General features: G+C 35.8%; 1 protein-coding gene across 2 annotated transcripts; it reads right to left on the bottom strand.

Moving 5' to 3' along the window:
• Positions 1-108: 108 nt before the first annotated feature.
• LOC118984205 (transmembrane protease serine 11B-like) lies at positions 109-16,369 on the bottom strand. Of its 2 annotated transcripts, none has more exons than XM_037041979.1 (10): positions 16,231-16,369; positions 12,386-12,504; positions 10,410-10,525; positions 10,258-10,325; positions 8,588-8,748; positions 7,132-7,167; positions 6,118-6,295; positions 4,150-4,409; positions 3,655-3,797; positions 109-640 (listed from the first exon to the last, which is right to left on the bottom strand). In XM_037041979.1, exons 1-10 carry the CDS (start codon positions 16,236-16,238, stop codon positions 479-481), a joined length of 1,251 nt encoding a protein of 416 aa, XP_036897874.1. In that variant the 5' UTR covers positions 16,239-16,369; the 3' UTR covers positions 109-478. The 2 variants fall into 2 exon arrangements, with proteins under 2 accessions (XP_036897874.1, XP_036897882.1); XM_037041987.1 differs by having other exon boundaries at positions 544-636.
• Between the last annotated feature and the right edge of the window lie 1,970 nt (positions 16,370-18,339).

The following is an 18,339-nucleotide window of genomic DNA, read 5'->3' as shown; positions in this document are numbered from 1 at the left end:
CACTCAAAGATTGTATAATTCTATGAGGTACACAAAATATCTCATATGTAAAGAAAAACTGAATGTACACTATGTCTTACATATTTGTTTTTAAAAATGCAATTATAATTTATAGAATAAAATAATTTATTTGGTAGATGGAGGAAATATGTTCTCATGCTAAAAAAATGTGTAGAATTTTTTTAATTCTGAAAAAGAAATTAAGGTCTAGCCTGAATATAATGGTAGGTAGGATAAATTAGAACTAAGCAGTTAATAAAAATATTCTGGCCATTATTTTTTCTTACTGTTTCCACTATTATTGAATAGGTAAAAATATGGAGTGTTTTAGATATAATAAAATATTGATAAATACATTTGAGTATTTGTATATAGGAAAACTATTGGTATACCAACCATCGAAAGAAAAAGATTTTGAAGCAATGGATAAGAATAGCCTGCAGTTGTCCTTGTGTTCAATTCCAAAGTTACTTCCCCTTCAGAGTCCAGTCTTTGAGGTAATCCAATCACGATAAGAAGTCACTCTAGTGTAGACACCTGGCTTGTTCTTTTTGGCACATCCATCACCCCAGCTTACTATTCCAACAAGGTACCAGATCTTTCTAGAGTCAGGGTAAGCTAGTGGTCCACCAGAGTCTTTCTGAAAAAAAAAAGAGAGAGAGAGAGAAAACCATTTCTCATCCTAAGAATGTCCTTTTACCTCTCCACTGGAGTTATCATTAGCCCCTGAGCATTGAAAACAATCCACCATCTTTAGGCTTAGAAACTCTGAAACCAGAAGACTTCCAGCAAGATGGAGGCATAGATAGACCCACTGTGCCCTCTTGAACAACCAAAATAAAGACAACAATTCAGAAACAAAGTAACAACCAAAACTGAAAGAAAATTGAACTGTATGCAAGTCCGACAACCAAGGAGTTAAAATAGACATGTTCATCCTGACTGGTAGGCAGGGCAGAGTTGGACAGCCTGAGCAGAGAGGGGTCATGGCACAGGAAGTGGTGACACTGGGCATGCAAAGTGGTACCAGGCAGACCCTGGGCACCCAGGCAGTAGCTGGCAGACCCCGGGTGTGGGGTGGCAACAGGCAGACCCAGCAAGGCAGCGATGGAGAAGCAGGGCACCATGGGCCAAGTGGCTGGTTGACTGTGCAGCGGTCCCACATTCGTGCACAGATAACTGGGGAGTAAGACAGATTGCACAACCCAGGGTCATAGCACCAGGAAATAAAGCCTCAAAACACCGATTGAAAACACTTGCGGGGGTTGAGGCACAGGGAGAGACTCCTACCCTCACAGGAAAGTTTGTTGGAGAGACCCACAGGGTCCTAGAACACACACAAGCCCATTCACATGGGAATCAGCACCAGAAAGGCCCCATTTGCTTGGGTTAAGTAATGGAAGGGACTGAGGTGCAACAGAGAGCAGAGCAAATCACCATTTTTTCCCTCTCGGACCCTGCCCCCATATACAGTGTCACAACCCAGCAACTTGGGTTGCCCCACCCTAGTGAACACCTAAAGCGTAATAGGTACAAACAGAACAAAACATTATGGCTCAAGCAGAGAAAGAGCTCAAAGCTCCAGAGCCAATATTTCTAAGCAACAAAGAGATAGCCAACCTATCAGATGCATAGTTCAAAATACTGGTGATCAGGATGCTCACAGAACTGGTTGATTTTAGTCACAAGCTAGATGAACAAATGAAGGCTAAACTAAGTGAAATGAAGGGAAATGCACAGGAAACCAATAGTAATGGGAAGGAAGCTGGGACTCAAATCAATGCAGTGAACCAGAAGGAAGGAAGAAACAACCAAACAGAAAAGAATGAAGAAACAAGAATTCAAAAAATTGAGGAGAGGCTTAGGAACCTCCAGGACATCTTTAAACGTTCCAACATCGGAATTGTAGGAGTACCAGAATGGGAAGAGGAAGAGCAACAAGTGGAAAACTTATTTGAACAAATAATAAAGGAGAACTTCCCCAGTCTGGCAAAGGAGATAGACTTCCAGGAAATCCAGGAAGCTCAGAGAGTCCCAAAGAAGTTGGACCCAAGAGGGAACACACCAAGGCACATCATAATTACATTAGCCAAGATTAAAATGAAGGAGAGAATCCTAGAAGCAGCAAGAGATAAGGGACAGTCACCTACAAAGGAGTGCCCATCAGACTGTCAGCGGACTTCTCAAAAGAGACCTTACAGGCAAGAAGTGTCTGAAAAGAAGTATGCCAAGTCATGAAAGGCAAGGACCTACATCCAAGATTGCTCTATCCAGAAATGCTTTCATTTAGAATGGAAGGGCAGATAAAATGCTTCTCAGATAAGGTCAAGTTCAAGGAGTTCATCATCACCAAGCCCTTATTATATGAAATGCTAAAGGGACTTATCTAAGAAAAAAGAGATAAAAAACATGTACAGTAAAATAACAGCAAACTCACAATAATTAACAACCACACCTAAAACAAAAACAAACTAAGGGAACAACTAGAACAGGAACAGAACCACAAAAATGCAGATCACATGGAGGGTTAGCAATAGGGGAGTGGGAGAAGGGGGTGGGGAAGGTACAGAGAATAAGTAGCATAGACGGTAGGTAGAAAATAGACAGGGGGGAGGGCAAGGATAATATGGGAAATGTAAAAGCTAAAGAACTTAAGACACATGGACATGAACTAAAGGGAGGAAATGTGAGAGGAAGAGGGTATGCGGGGTGGAGGGAAATGAAGGGGGAAATGGGACAACTGTAATAACATAATTAATAAAATATATTTTAAAAAATTAAAAAAGAAACTCTGAAACTATTGGGCTTATTCAAAACCCAAGGGAATAAACAAAAACAAAAACAAACTAAGCAAACAATTAGAACAGGAACAGAATCATGGATATGGAGGTCACTTGGAAGATTATCAGCAAGGAGGGGTAGGGGGGAAGGGGGAGAATGGGGGAAAAGCTGCGGGATCAATATGCATAATTGTACAAAATACATGGGAAGGTTAAGAATAGTATAGGTTGGAAAAGCCAAAGAACTTATATGCATGACCCATAAACATGAACTAAGATGGAAGTATTGATGGAGAGAAGGAAGGTACTGGGAATAGACGGGGCAAAGGGGGGAAAATTGGGATTAGTGTAGTAGCATAATCAATGAAATATACTTTAAAAAATAGGGAAACTCCAAACTGGAATATATTGTCTACAGCTGCCAAATGTTGGATGGGGCAGCCTAGAAAATTGACTTTAAAATGAGTCCAGCCTTGCTTCTGGAGAAATTGACTCAGCTGCTCCATGATGAAGCCTGTAAGTAATTTGTGATGTGTTTACATGCTGCATCTCTAGATAAGGAAAAAGCAGCATTGTAGATCTGCAGATTGCCCAGAAACAGAAACCAAATCTATTTTATAACCTTGTAGGTATTATTTGCATAGATTGCTAGACTGAAAATTCCATGAGAGCAAGGATTGTGTTCACCATTGTACACCCAGTATCTAGTGTGGTGTCTGGTATACATGGGGGTTATCAATATTCGTTATATGTAATGAAATAAGAGGGTACTCTGTGGAAATCACTAACATAGAAAAAATATTTTGTGTAAATAAAAACTGCCATTTAGTGAGTATTTCGGTAGAAAACAATATGATGATGTATCTAGACGTACCTGACAGGCATCAGCTTTTCCCGACATATATCCAGCACATAGCATTTTATCTGTCACCAAGTTAGATAATGCATATGGAGCATTGCAAACTTTGTTGTCGATAATATTCACAAAGGCCTCTTGAAGTATATTTGGAAGGGGACCTAGAGGCACAAATTCTGCATATTAAAGGGATCTTAACTTTGTTTGTTGAGACAAAGAATATCTGTAAAATAAAGCAGATTCTTTTTGGTCACCAGGAGCCAGGTCAGACCCAGGCTAGACTGGTCTCTTTCTGATACTTATTACAGCTGGCTGCCTCTCACACTTCCACTTTTTCCAATTCTCATTCCCATAGACATCTGAGAAATCTAAGACAATGCCATGCTTTTGGTCCCAGCACTTTGTTTTCTTTTCAGCATACTGACTGGTTAATTGCATGAGAGAGCGAGTGAGTGATTAGTCATTTAAATAATTATTCCCATGAAGCTATTACATTTTTGTGTAAAAACTTACCATTCATATACAGTGTTCCCCATCCTGTGACTACAACACTGTCATTTTCCGAGAGCTTCAGTGTGGCTTCAGGGAGACAAATACTACGAATGTACTTTGAGAAAGAGATTTCTTCAGCAAGCTGCACAAGGGCAATGTCATCACGAACCCCAACCATGCTAAAATTTTCATGAGAAATAATGTTTTGGACTTTTACTGTCATAAATGGTTCATTTACTAGAGTTCCAAAGTTGACAGTCCAATCTCTTGAATTATTTCTCCTGGAGGACAGAGTTTAATGAAAACACATTCAGTTTCTGTGCCACAACAGTGTTCACAGTGGTCCTGTCATAACTGTAAGCAGCAAGGTTCCCAAATAACACTGCAAAACACTTAAATTCTTATTTTTTTAAACAACTATCTTTGACTTAGAAATGTTATAAATGATGCAGTCACATAAAAATTGTGTTAAGGACTGTTAGAGCTGTTGGCCTGCTGCAAACCCTCCTGACCAGAGTCACTTATGTCTTTTCCTGGTACTTCAGCCCCACCCAGTTTCTGAACATTGGGCTGGAGTGGGCATCACCCGAGCAGCCTCAGTGGCTGGGATCCAGCATCACTCTTACTGCCAAACAGCCTAAGTTTCATGAGCCTATGGAGGCTCCGGAATGGCATCTGTAGACATAAAAGAAATTGTCCCTTGTTCTCACCCAGTCACCCTATTATATTTACCAATCCAATGCATTTTGGCTCCTAATGTAATTTTATGGCCCCTTTCTCCAGTTCTCCACTGAAGCTCTTCCTCAATTTAGAACCTCACATTCTGTGTAACTATTCTGGCCTTCTCTCAAATCATCAGAAGCCTGTGGGGGGATTTTGTTTTGTTTTGTTTTGTGTTTTAAAGTTTCAGTACTTTCATGTAGCAGTGGCATTCTCCAATCCTTCTACTGTCCTAAAACCGCCTGTCACTCCACGTGCTTGATAGCTGTGTTTGTTCAACTCCACTGCCTTAAACTCAACCCAGACGCCACCTCCAGAGATTTGTGCTTAAAGGGTTTAGTGTGATTTAAGGACCCATCGTTTACTGAATCTCCTGGCTGCTCCATGGGCTACTTTTTGGAAATTGCATCAGGGGGATAAATCCTATGAACATTCGGTATAGGAGACGTGTTCAGTAAGTATCTTGTCATTTAGAGATGCCCCCGATCAATACGGATTTTCTAAGCATATTTTCTAATGTTTCAAAATCTTCCCTATTTCAAATTACCCTTTCATTTGCCATCCACAGAACATAATATTTTTTATTCCATCTCAACACACTTGAAGACTGTTTTCTCCACCCAAAACACATTTTTCCCATCCACCAACCCCTGTTACTCCAAGCTCATATTTGTGGGGGCCAGATCAAATTTTGTATCTTCCTATATCAGGTGGATGTGCTCTCCTCATTCATCAAATTTCAACAGCTCTGACTTGTGTTTTATGTGAGACACTTACTATTCCATGCTGTTTTATACTTTCAATATGCCCCTTTCAAAATTCCATAACTAAATTGTAAGCCCTGAAGGGCAAGAAAAGTAAGCACTTAGTAACTGGAGGCAGACATACCTGAGTTCACATTCAATTCATGTTATTTAAGGTCTTTATGATATTGGCCAAGTTATATCACTATTTCTGAACCCTAGTTTCCTCATCTTTAATTGTGTTTAATGGTATCTTTTGTGGAGAATTATTGTTACGATGAAATAAAATAGTATAACTAGAGCATTTACTCTCAAGCCAAAATGGCTTATTTAAAGAATGGGAATTGTTTCCATTCACTTTGCTTTGCTTTGCCATATTCAAGTGTCCCTGCTTCTCTTTGTTTATTCAGGTACTGATAAGTGTATACAGCCTTGATGAATGTTCATGCATTAGGTTAACCCCCACAGACTACCAAAAATAGGCTAACACCCAGAACCCTGCACTTAGACAGACTTTCACACTTACTCAACAAAGCAGTGAGCTGCAGATAATAGCCACCTGCTGCTGATCAGAGATGCTCCACAGTGCTGTTGGCCCTTCCACTGCATACTGGCCTGCCACGGCCATGCCCCCAAATGGGCATTTTTCCCATTCACGATTCGGTTGCCTGATGCAACAGTATTGACTAGTTGTCTCCCACAACCTGAAGAAAAGGTTTATTTATACAAGAGTAGGTACCTTTGATTATGCTTTATAAAATATATCTTAAAACATCATTTGAACCCCTATAGTCATGGTCCAGAATCTCTTAAGTGATGCTGTTTCTTTCCTGCAATGTACTGTTATCACAGTACCCCATGCCATCTCAGTTTGGGTGACTTTTACTTATCCTTGTTTCAAGTCTCAAGCATCTTTCAACCACTGACTTTTATTGTATCTATTTGTCATCATTCTCATCTCCCCAAGTAAATTGCAAAATCTTTAAAAGTGGAGACTTTGCTTCATTAATGTGTGCATCTTGCGTAGCATATGCAATGCTGTCTCTAAGGCCCCCTGTGGACAAGAGATATTCTAGAAATATCCATTGAGTGCATGAATACAGGGTTATTTCTTGGGGGCAACATGAGACTCTAAAGATAATTTATTTAAAAGGTACAGAACTGTTTTTCATCAATAATAAATACATTTGATATAGCCTAATTTTTTATTTTCATATTATCTTAAATTGTCCTTTTGTTTTCCTTCAATCTTTCTGATTTTAACTTTCTCAGAATGATAATCTTAACTGATAATTTCATTCTTTGGATAAGTTCTTATTGTATTTTTTGGAAACAACTCCTTACAAATGTTAAAATTTATATGCCAGTGTTTTTCAAAAAGAAATTCCAGATATATATCTGGTATATCCAATAATTTTGAAAGACTTCCATTATGGAAGTCTTGGATTTCCATAAGATGTATTTTCTGAACCTTTCTTAGGAAAACAATGGAGAAATACTTGTGAACATTTTAAATTTACAATAAAGTTTCTAAACTTACAGTTGTTGGTAAGCATTTCAGCATTAGTCTTGATTTCTGAAATTCAAAATACATAAAACTGATAAAATATCACCAAGTTATTATCTTCAATCCAAGGACATAAAGGCTAAGTTTTCTAGTCCAATTATAGTCAATGTTTAACTATTCAGACTGTTTCATGTGTTATCATTCCTTTTCACTCCTACTTGTTATATTTTGACCATCTTTCCACATCTCTAGCAGGTATATGAAAAGGGAAAAGGAAATGAAAAAGAAAGTTCTCAATTTTATAATAGTATCGGTAAAATATTTAGTGAGATAAAAAGCTGATGTTCTTATTAATAAAAGAACTGGGCATTATCTTTAAAATTCTCTATCTATGATAATTCTTATTACTTTGGAATACCCAGAATTTTTTATATTGTAAAGAAAATATTACAACTAAAAGTGTACTTTATTGGATCTGTCCTGTTCTTTGGGATCATCTTATTACTAAAAGTGAATTCTGAAATTTGGAGAATTTAACTTAAATTCAAGTCTCTTTTATATGGGAAGAGAGTTGAGAGAGAAAGAGCGTGGAACTACAGGAAGACACACCAGAAAATGCTGACTCTGAATCCCTGGGAAATGGGCAGTTAACTAGTGCAACTGTCTTTCCCAACAGCTATCCCCAGAGAATTGCACTGCCTCTTTGAGAAGTTCTGCCTTAAACTCAGTTCTCATCAGTGAGCCCTTGGTGGTGAGGTCTGCATTCTGAGTCAAAGGAGCTTTAAGTGGCAGCTCTCAGCCAGTTGAAAGCCTTTGTGGTCTTCAAGAACTCTGGGATAAGTTGTCAATCTGGAAGAACCACAAAATTGGGTTCTGTAACCACATGCTTATCACCTTACACACCCTTTAACAATACAAATGAGAGTTTCAAGACCTTTGCAGGAACCTTGAAAATCTATAAAAACTTGACTTTCTGTACTGGGGCAAAATCCTACCATTTTCTTCCCTTGTTTTCTAGGGTACTGAAATTTTAGGGTCCACGTAATTTTCTTTCTTTAATACCATTAATCCCGTTCTTCCTCAGGAAACAATGAAAACTTTCTATTCCCAACTTCATTCTTACCACTGCAGTCTTCACACTGAAAAACCAAGAAAACCCTAAATCTGTTTCCTGTAATGAGATTCTGATGAGAACAGAGGGTAGGAAGAAATAATGCTTCAATTAGGACCCTTCCTTGCCTTTTCCATACATTAACAACAAACTGTTGCATGCTCACAGTTTAACCATCATTTCAATCAATCTTCAGACAAAAATTCTATGGCACTTCCCCTTCCACTACCAATTCATTGTAAAAGTGACAGATCTTGAGAAGCATATTTTTTCCTAAAAAAATTCCTGAAACTCTTGGTTTATTTTTTTCCTAGTACTCTTTTTTTAAAATAGTCCATAAATCCAAGTAGTAGAAAATAATAAAAACAAGTGCAGTACCCATAAGTTTAAGGGAAGCTGGAACTGCATTCCAGGATACCATGTTGTCTTTCAACATCTGAAGTAAGAGAGCTTTGATTTCAGCCTTCATGGTCTCCCTTTTTCCTGGAAGAAACTTGAATGTCAGCAGCAACTGTATACTTGAACCATTGGAATGAGGGCTAGAAAAAACAGAAATATTCTAGTGTGTTGCTTATTTGATCTATTAGATGTTTTGTGAACACTTTGAATTTCCCACATTTTAATTATCATATTTCCTTTACATAACATTAAAGAACAATACACAGTTATTATTCCAATATGTTTAAAAGGCAAGGGTTCCCCCAAATTTTCTAACTGGTGCAGAGGTATTGTGCATGGAGAAAGGTGTGAACCACAAACTAGAAATCAGAATACAGAATACAAGTAGATTTACAGCTGTTCATGTGGAAAATAATACAATAATTAATAAATAACAATAGAATAAATTATGTTTTGCTTACTCACAACTGTAAACTTACTTTTGTCCTACTCTGTACTTTAAACACATAGGAGAAACTAAGTACTGGCAAATCAATGATTAAGATGATGTTTTATTATAACACAGTAAAAACTGTGTTCTCATATAGGTATTTTTAATAACTTAATTTTAGATTAAGAGATAAGTGAGGATTTAAATGTAGAACTGGGAAGCATTCAAAAGATAACTTCTAAAATATACTCAGGATCCAGTACTAAGCTCCTTTTTTACAGTTTCTTATACATATCTACCTTACTAGATCTGTGCCCTGAGAAATCTCAGAAACATAACTCTAAAGCATGAAGAGAATCTGCATTGTTTATACATTCAGTACATTCTTTGTATTAATCAGAAGAAAATTAATTCATTTTGGAAGACTTTCAAACCAAAAGCCATATTAATCACAATTAAAAAAAAACAGACCTGTGTTGTCAAATAATTATGGGCAATGGAAGAGCCTGTGAAGATTTTTGTTTTCTATAGATAAGTTGGTTGGTTGGCATTTGGCCACCTGGATTTTTTGTTTGTTGATTTTGTTCTGGAAGTTCAGAATTTTTGGAATAGATATTGGCAATGCCAAAATACAAGTGCTCTCTTTATTGCATATCTCCTATGCTCCATGACACCCTCTTCCCTACACCCCATCTCTACCCTCAAGCACACTTCAAAGACATATTTAGACGATGGCTATTTTAAGTGATTCACTTTGCTCCACAATTATTAAAGTAATGGTAATACCAAAAGAAGATTGTCTTAGAATAGGGATGCCAGTTGGATATGGATGGAAGAGATGACTAATATATGGGTAGCGAAACATCAGGTCAGAGTCCTTGTTTTCCATAAAGTTACAATTATCTTTCATCATAGAAGTTAGACCTGACAGAAACAAACAACCTTGAAATTTCCATTCAGGTATAAAATTACAATTTGTATGGAACAGTTCCTGCCATGAACAGAAATCTGTTAAATACTGTGTTACTTTAATTTATGGAGAACTAACTTCCTTCCTTCCTTCCTTCCTTCCCTCCTTCCTTCCTTCTTTGCTTTCTTTCTCTTTTCTTCCTTCTTATTTCTCTCTCTCTTTCTCTCTTCATGTTAATATTACATAAAACCAGGGCTAATGTGATACCTACTTCCCTTTCTGTAATATCCTAAATAAATTTGTACTCACAGAAGTTTGATGACCTGAGAGTTGATATATTCTCTGTATAGGCTAGAATTTTGAAATTCATCAGACATCTGTCAGGAAAAAAATATAGATCAGGCTCTATGTCTATTTCAATCAAATTTATAATGGAATTATAAAATAAATTACTGACTTACCTTAGTCTCAATATCTTTGCTCAGATTTGCACTACCTTGTGAAGCTGCATTTTTACAACTATAATTGTACGGGACTCCAGAAATATGAAAATCAACTTGGTAATAGTAAATCTTCCCTGTGAAATAAAGAAATACTCTAGGAATTTTAAAACAGAAATTGATTTTAAGTCCCTCCATATCTTTATCTCAAAATTAACATTCAACTCAATATTAGAAATAGCCAGAGGGATGGAGAGAGAAAGAGGAAGAAAATGGAGGGGAATTAATATCTACTTAGTCTAGAAATGGTGACTAACCAATATTCACAGGAGAATCCCCCTTCTTTCTTGATAAGATAATAGACATCACTGTTCCTCAACATCCTACTCAAAGCATCAATCCAGGCAGCTAATAGCAATTTACCTGAGTATGCACTAGAGATGAAATCTATTTTTCATGTGTAAACTGAATTCTTAGACTAGTGATTACCCAATTAATCTTTCTAAGCACTTCGGATACAGAAAACATTGTAAACATCCCCCTTTACCTTCTGGATAATCCATACTCATTTGCACCCTTTTTTATGCCCCATTGCCTGTTTTCCTGCTTTCCATTCCCTGAAGTCATTTCCTTAGGATTTCATGCTGCCCTTGCACTTCCTTATAGCATATGGGAGCTGGTGCTTGGTATATGCCACCGGGTCTCACATTGGCCAATCCTTCCTGTCTCCAAATGTGAATTGTTTCACCTGATATACTAGGCCACCATAATTTAAAACATGACAAGCCTACAGATAGTTCTTACTTGTCATATATGTACTTTTAAAAATAGAAAAAGTAATGGGAAATGGTATCTTATTTTGGTTAGGATATATTAGCCATTCACATATTTTGAGAACAGTTGTGCTTTTGAGCTACCTTAAAAGCACCACAAAATCTATACAAAGTTTTAATAATAGACTTTGAAAAATATGGTCTCCTGAATTGTAATAATTTATTCCCCTAGAAGTCAGAAATATTATTTAACCTAAAATGAAAATTAATTTTTCTCTTCTGATAATTTCCTATATTTTTCTTTATGACAACAATTACATATGAAAAGCAAATGCCAGATTCTTTCTGAGAAGTTACCTAAGGTTGTTCTGAAAGTGTAAAGTGTATGAAGTTAGAGAAACTAATTCAAGCCATGCCACAAATTGGCTGTGACACCTTGGTATATCACTTTAGCCCTCTGGGAATTTTTTTTACTAAAAACAAAAAACCAAATTGCAATAAATAAACTCCAAGACCCTCTTTTTCTTACCATTTTTTAATGTTAGTTGTAGTTTAGCACCAAACAGAAGAGCAAATAACTGGAATCTTTAACATTGTTACATTCAATATACCGAACTTGGGTATTTTCAGGTTAGCAGATTAATGTGCCGATACCAGATTAAGCCAGAAAGAGTACAGATCTCAACAGTTTGAGGTATATTTACTAAGAGATATAGCAAACTCATATACAAGCCTATACACAGGCTCCTTTATTGACCATGAATATTAGCATCAAAGTATTAAATATTGCCCTGGCTGGTGTAGCTCAGTGGATTGAGCGCGAGCCTGCGAACCGCACAATCGCGGTTCGATTCCCAGTCAGGGCACATGCCTGGGTTGCAGGCCAGTTCCCTGCAGGGGACTCATGAGAGGCAACCATACATTGATATTTCTCTCCCTCTCTCCTTCCCTTCCCCTCTAAAGATAAATGAATAAAATCTTTAAAAAATAAGTATTAAATATTTCAATCTTGCCATATTTCCACAGTTGGTGAGACAATTTATGGAGTGGATCAAGGAGGCTTCTAATTCAAAAAAATAACAGAAAAGTATTATGTTAAAATAAAATACTAAGTAAATGAGAAGTTTTAACAAATGAATTTAACATTTATGTTGTTTCTTGACAATTTCTAAGTATAAGGAGATTTAATGGTAAGAATAAAAATTGAAAATAATTAATACTGACCAACTGCCAGAAAATGAATGAGAAGACCAATAGTCACTCCCAAGATTGCCATCACTCCAAGAAAAATAAGAACTGTCATACATGGTGACCAAGCTCTTCTCTGGGTTGATATGCCGTACCTATGAAAGCAGGAAATCCAATGATAGTCATTCTAAATCTACTTGTTTCTCCTCCAACTTATACAACGTGATGTATAATTTATGCATTAGGCCTTTATATTAGCTGAAAACTTAGAAGCCTCAATCACCTCAAAATGGATAGACCCTAATGCTCATTCTCTTAACTGGTCATGTTTAAGTACTATGTTAGCTGCTGGGGGCACAGCTGTAAGCAAAATAAACATAGTTTTTGTCTTCATGTTACAGAGGAGAGATTGATTTTCTCTTTTTATTTATCTAAAGCAGATTAATAACATTAAGTGTGATCTGATTATATTTTTCTAAACTATAGTGACATCATGTATGAGGACATATATAGATTTATAAACAAATATATAACAAATCATTTAGATGTTTCAATTAAATGTGGAAGTAAACATCATGATGTCAACTGCAGTTACAGCATTTATGAGATCACGGATAGATTTTTTTTCTTTTTGTTCACATTTTCTTTAACTGTATTTTCTGTTTCTAGAATAACCATAGATTATTTGTACAATATAAACTAACAAATAGTAAAGTTTCATCATCAACACTAATAAATTAGATGAAAAACAATCAGAAAATACATAGACATCATAGAGTAACCTAGGGTTACAGTTAGGTCTTATAGTCACTCTTAATCTAACAAGGACATTATTCTTCTTTTTTAGGACATTAGTCTTTATATTTTGAAAGACATGATGTCATGAAATTGCTCACTTGAAGTAAGAGCTGTAACATTAAAAATATTTCTTATTTCAAATTCAAAACAGCCTCAGCGGTTTCCACAATCCCTTGCATTCTCCATCATCCTAAACAAAATGCACAAAACAGAACAATTTGTGGTCAGTGAATGTATTTGATGGATTAAGTATTTTCTAAGACTATGAGCATCTTTTTTGTTGTTCTAATGCCTGCAGGACCAGTTGATTTTTAGGTAAAAGAGATTTGTTTTTGCTTTTGTTTTTTACCTTTTTTTTTAAACATTACCTTAGGCCACAATGCTTAAGCCACAACCATGCAACTCCACCAGTCTTATTTCCTCTCTCTTCTGTTCTCTATTCTTAAATCTTATACGTTCTTTCTTATATCACATTTGATGACTTGTTGTGGGGGCAACTTTCTTCGCAAGTCTCCCCAGCTGCCACAGATGAGAGTAATCATGACTGAGATATGATGTGATCTGCTTGGGGAGGAGAAGTGGCCATTTTCCCAGAAGAACAAGGCCGTGAACAGTGGCCAATTTCTCAGGGGGGAAGACGTTAAGCTCCCTCCTCCAGGGGCTTTTATTGGGTTGTAATATACAGGAATACAAGGTGGCAAGGATTAAATAGTGGATAACATTTCAAGGAAATCTGAGAGCTTAGTATGAGTTAGAGTATGTCAGGAACAGAGTTTTAGGGTTACCTGCTCGAACCCTTAACATATGAATGAAAACACTCTTGGCAGAGCAGATTTCACAGGTTTATCACGAAGTCTTTGTGATGCCAGGTTTTTCCCCAGGACACACTCTAGCAAGGCAAGGAGCTGCACCTCTCCCCATCAGGTATTCAGGCTTAAGGGGATTAGAGCCAGGAAGCGCTTCTCCCAGAGAACATGGGGACTTGGGCTATGTCAAAGCCGGTGGGGAGGGAGGCAAGAGTCCATTGCTCCCTCTTTGTTGCAGCTCCCAAAGTTCTTCCATAAAGGCCTCCCAAGTGATCGAGTCTGGCTTAGGTTGCCCGCCCCCTACTGTGAGGGGCTTACCCATCATTGACTTCTGACCAAGCTTTGGGGGCAGGGAGAGGAAACTGAGGCAGCATTTGCTCCCAGAGACAAGCTTTGTCTCCTGCAGCTCGTATTCCAGGTTGTCCCTCGCCCTTAGCCACAAGAGGTAGAGATACAATTCCTAGAACCAGGCAGAGCAGTCTACAACAACTTGTTAATTCATGTTTTCCAGAACCGAAATCTCTTCAAAGAAACTCCCTATTTCATGTATGCTTTCATACTGAAATTCTGTTGTTTACTCTTAAACTCAGAAAAACGCTATTCTGGCACAGTGTTTTGCATACAAAATGAATCACACTTCAAAAATATATATACAATTCGAGTAATTAAAAACAATATTTTAATCTTACTAATATCTGTGAATATTTCTTTTAATGACTAGAAGTTCACTGTGATAGTGAGGTCTCAAATTTGTTTTGGATTAGCCAATAGTAACTTAGACTGGTAGTTTAGTCTTTCTGAGGCACTTATACATTATGTAGCCTAAGTGATAATTCTAAAGTCACTGAGATAGTTTCTATACAAATAATCACTACAACACAGCTTCTAAAATGTTTTTCTATGAAAGCCATTTTAGATGTTCTAAAGAAAACATTGTTGGCTATAGCACCGATACGGCTTTCCCCATCTCATTATGGATTGCTTCCTGTCATAAACAAGTAAGGAGATTCTTTTATATATAAAAGAGCATGGTAGTTTATGATTCATTCAACCTTTCCTTTAGTAAATAAGATGCATAGACTCTAGGAATTGACTATTTTTTAAATAATAGCTGAAACCATTAAAATTATAATCTACATGCAAAAAAAACAGTTTGCTCTTTCATTTACCAAGTTAATTTTGGCCACAGTTTTTTTCCCCATAGTTTTTTTTTATGTCAAAATTTGCATTCTAAGATAAATCCCTGTTGAACAAAGAGAATAGGTTAAAAATTAATCTTCAGTGAATTTAAGCAACTCCACATACTTAACTGAACTATAATCCCCTCAATTTTGGATTAAATTTACTTCAAGTAAAGGTTTATTGGCTATTCTGGCATAATCAACCATTCACCTTAATCAAATTACAATGACAATATTCATACAAATAACAGCAACTACATTATTCACATTTTTAAAATATCAGTCTTACCATAATTTATCTCACAGTTCATACCCGGTAGCATTTCCTAGATGAGATTTTCTTAAACCACATTCCAATAATGCATTAGCTTAAACCACAAACATAACAAACTAGTTTCCATTTATTAAACCTTCCACTATAGACCATTGGAATTGAATGCACCTATATTGTTATATAGTGAAGAGTGTTAATGTAAGATTTCAGTGCAAAAAAATTCCCAAATTTTAAAAAGATAAACCTTTTTTGTCATAAAGGACTTTAAATCTCTAAGGAAAAAATTTTGACTTAGAAACAGAGAAATTAATGATCAAGTAAGTTGAATGCCCTCCTCTTCCAACTTTCTCCTGAAAACCGGGAAAAACAGAGTACCTTAGAAAGGGTCTCATTTAAATATTTATGAAGTTTTAAGGAGTCCCAGAAGTTTGCCAGATGCTAATTCAGGATGAGTAAAGTAAAATACATTATTCTAAAAATCTATAAAGACCTTTAGATTTTTCAATGATTTCTATAATACATTTTTATATTATAAAATATTACTTCAATCATATTACTAGAGAACAAAAATAGTAATGTTCTTATGGGTGGTTATAAAAAGTAGTAAGCAAGGTTTTGCTGAAATCTGATTAGTTTTTTTCAACTTTCTGAAACTTTGCTAGAGACTTTGCAAGGCCTTTAAACCTACAATAACATATTTCTTGACAGTGTGAAGAAATAAAAAATCTGAATTATAGAAAGCAACCAATTAGTACAAAACTAGAAGATACCCCAGCGACTTAAGTTTTATAGACTTAATTTCCCAAACAAAATCCCATTTACCTGTACATAATATTCTTATTGTTGTGGTGGCGTCAGGGATAATGGTGGTGATGATGATGACGATGATAATGATAATAAAAATAAGGATCTTCTTGTGTGGCTACTAAGGTGGTCACTGGTTCACAGGTTTATGTGCTACATTTAGCATTGGTTGGTTGGTTTTTATGGGCTGGGTGACATGTGAAGAACAAGTGAGAAGAAACTTGTCTGACCAGTGTTAAAGAATGTCACATTTCTATAGTTTCAAGGTAGGAGTCATCCAGGGAATGACAAACTTCCTTGACTTGGCTATTTAGGGGGGAAAAAACCCTAGTGTTGGGTTAGTCACCTAAAAGTTACACCCAAGAAAAAGCTTTGTGGTAAACTGGGACAATCCTAAATTTGTTTGACCAATTCCAGTCTAATGGCTTCTTCCTCCTCAACTGAAACCAACTATAATTGCATAGAACTTTCTGACAAATGACTTTCCACAAAGCATGAATTTCAATATAACTAATATTGTTATCATTCTGATGTAAATATAATTCTATTTCATTGTGGTTTACACTTGCTTTTCCCTAATTACAATAAGAATAATCATCATTTCACATACTGAATATTAAGCAATTCTTTTCACCTATTAAAATTATTTATTCCCAGTGTGCAACTTGATATTTTATTATTTAATGGAGTTGTTTCATGTGTAGAACATTTAAAAATACTTAATAATCTAATTTATCATACTAAAAATTATAAAATGTTAACAAATATTTCCAACCTTGAAGTGTTCAAAGTATCTTTCTGTTTTTTTTATCTAAAATTAAAATTGTTAATTTTTTTTTACATTTAGGTTTTGTTGGTATTATTCAGGTCTGGTTATAAACCATTTCTCTTTGCTTCAAAATAAGTTAAAGGCGCAGAATATTTGTTAACACAAGTAAATGGAGAACCTGCCTATCAAATAATCAAGTTGAAATGAATTTAATACAACTCTCTTCTGTCCTAAGCTCACTTTTTATATATTGTTTTACCCCTGCTTTAAATGAAAAGAAATAAATTTTAATTGAAGCTGTCATCAAGACTCTGACTTTATAATCTTTAATTCCTAAGTGTATAGTAATACCAAAAGTCTAACTCTTTGGGGAAAAATTTAAAGAGTTAAAAAAGCAGAACCAACATACTGAAATATACAGTTAGATAAGAAATGCTAGTTCATAAAGTACAAGTTTGTTAGTTTTTATCAATTTTTTTGTTTCCTTTTATTTTTTCTCCAAAAATCTGTACAAATTCAGAACTTATTTTGTTTTTGAAGAACTGCTTTAATTATTTCATTTTTCCCAAAAGTTTAAATAAAATCAAAATGATTTTCATCATTACGAACTTTCCAAACACCCTGGCCTTTTAACACACACCTGTCCCCTGTTAAGGTGGACTCTTTTACACCTATGTGCGTGTGGTGTGTGTAAGGCTTATTTGCCTTTCATAAAGATATTCTCCCACATTTTCTTTTATAACTTGTGTTATTATTTGCACTTAGACCAATAGTTTATATGGAGTTAATTTTTGTGTGCATTATAAAGTAGGAATAAAGATACATTTTTTCACATAACTATTTGTTGACCCTGTAAGCCTATTGAAAATGTACAAACACAATTCTTTATTCAATGCACTGCAATGCTACCTCTGTTAGAAACCAAGCTGATATCAAATATGGGTCTGTTTCCAAGCTTTTCATTGTTTTTGTACTTGTTTCTATTATTGGAAGTAGCCACTATGGACTGGTGTGGTTCTCCAACTTTGCATGTTATCCAGGATGAGCTTTTTTTCTATTTGAACAAAGCCTAAAATTTCAATATTTTGCCTTTCTCCCCTTGACTCCTGAACACAAAAGCCCATCCATCATGTTATTTTAATTACCTTATTGAATCATCATGTGTTAAATGATTGAGTTATAGCATGTACATTGTTCGAATGACAATCCCACAGACTGCATGTTCCAGTTTGAATTCAACCATGAAGTCTTACTATCAACTTGAAAAGAATTAATCAAGTGCTGTGTAGCAACAGGAATTACTCACCTCATGACAGCACTTCCTCTTTCTGAGTTTATATTTTTTCCAAAAGCTTTAT

The sequence above is a fragment of the Sturnira hondurensis genome, unplaced genomic scaffold (genome assembly GCF_014824575.4).
Source record: "Sturnira hondurensis isolate 20B ecotype Veracruz unplaced genomic scaffold, ASM1482457v3 Scaffold0000566, whole genome shotgun sequence".
NCBI classification, from domain to species: Eukaryota; Metazoa; Chordata; class Mammalia; order Chiroptera; family Phyllostomidae; genus Sturnira; species Sturnira hondurensis.
Note: the sequence above shows the minus strand (reverse complement) of the source record. Positions and strands in the feature narration are given on the sequence as shown.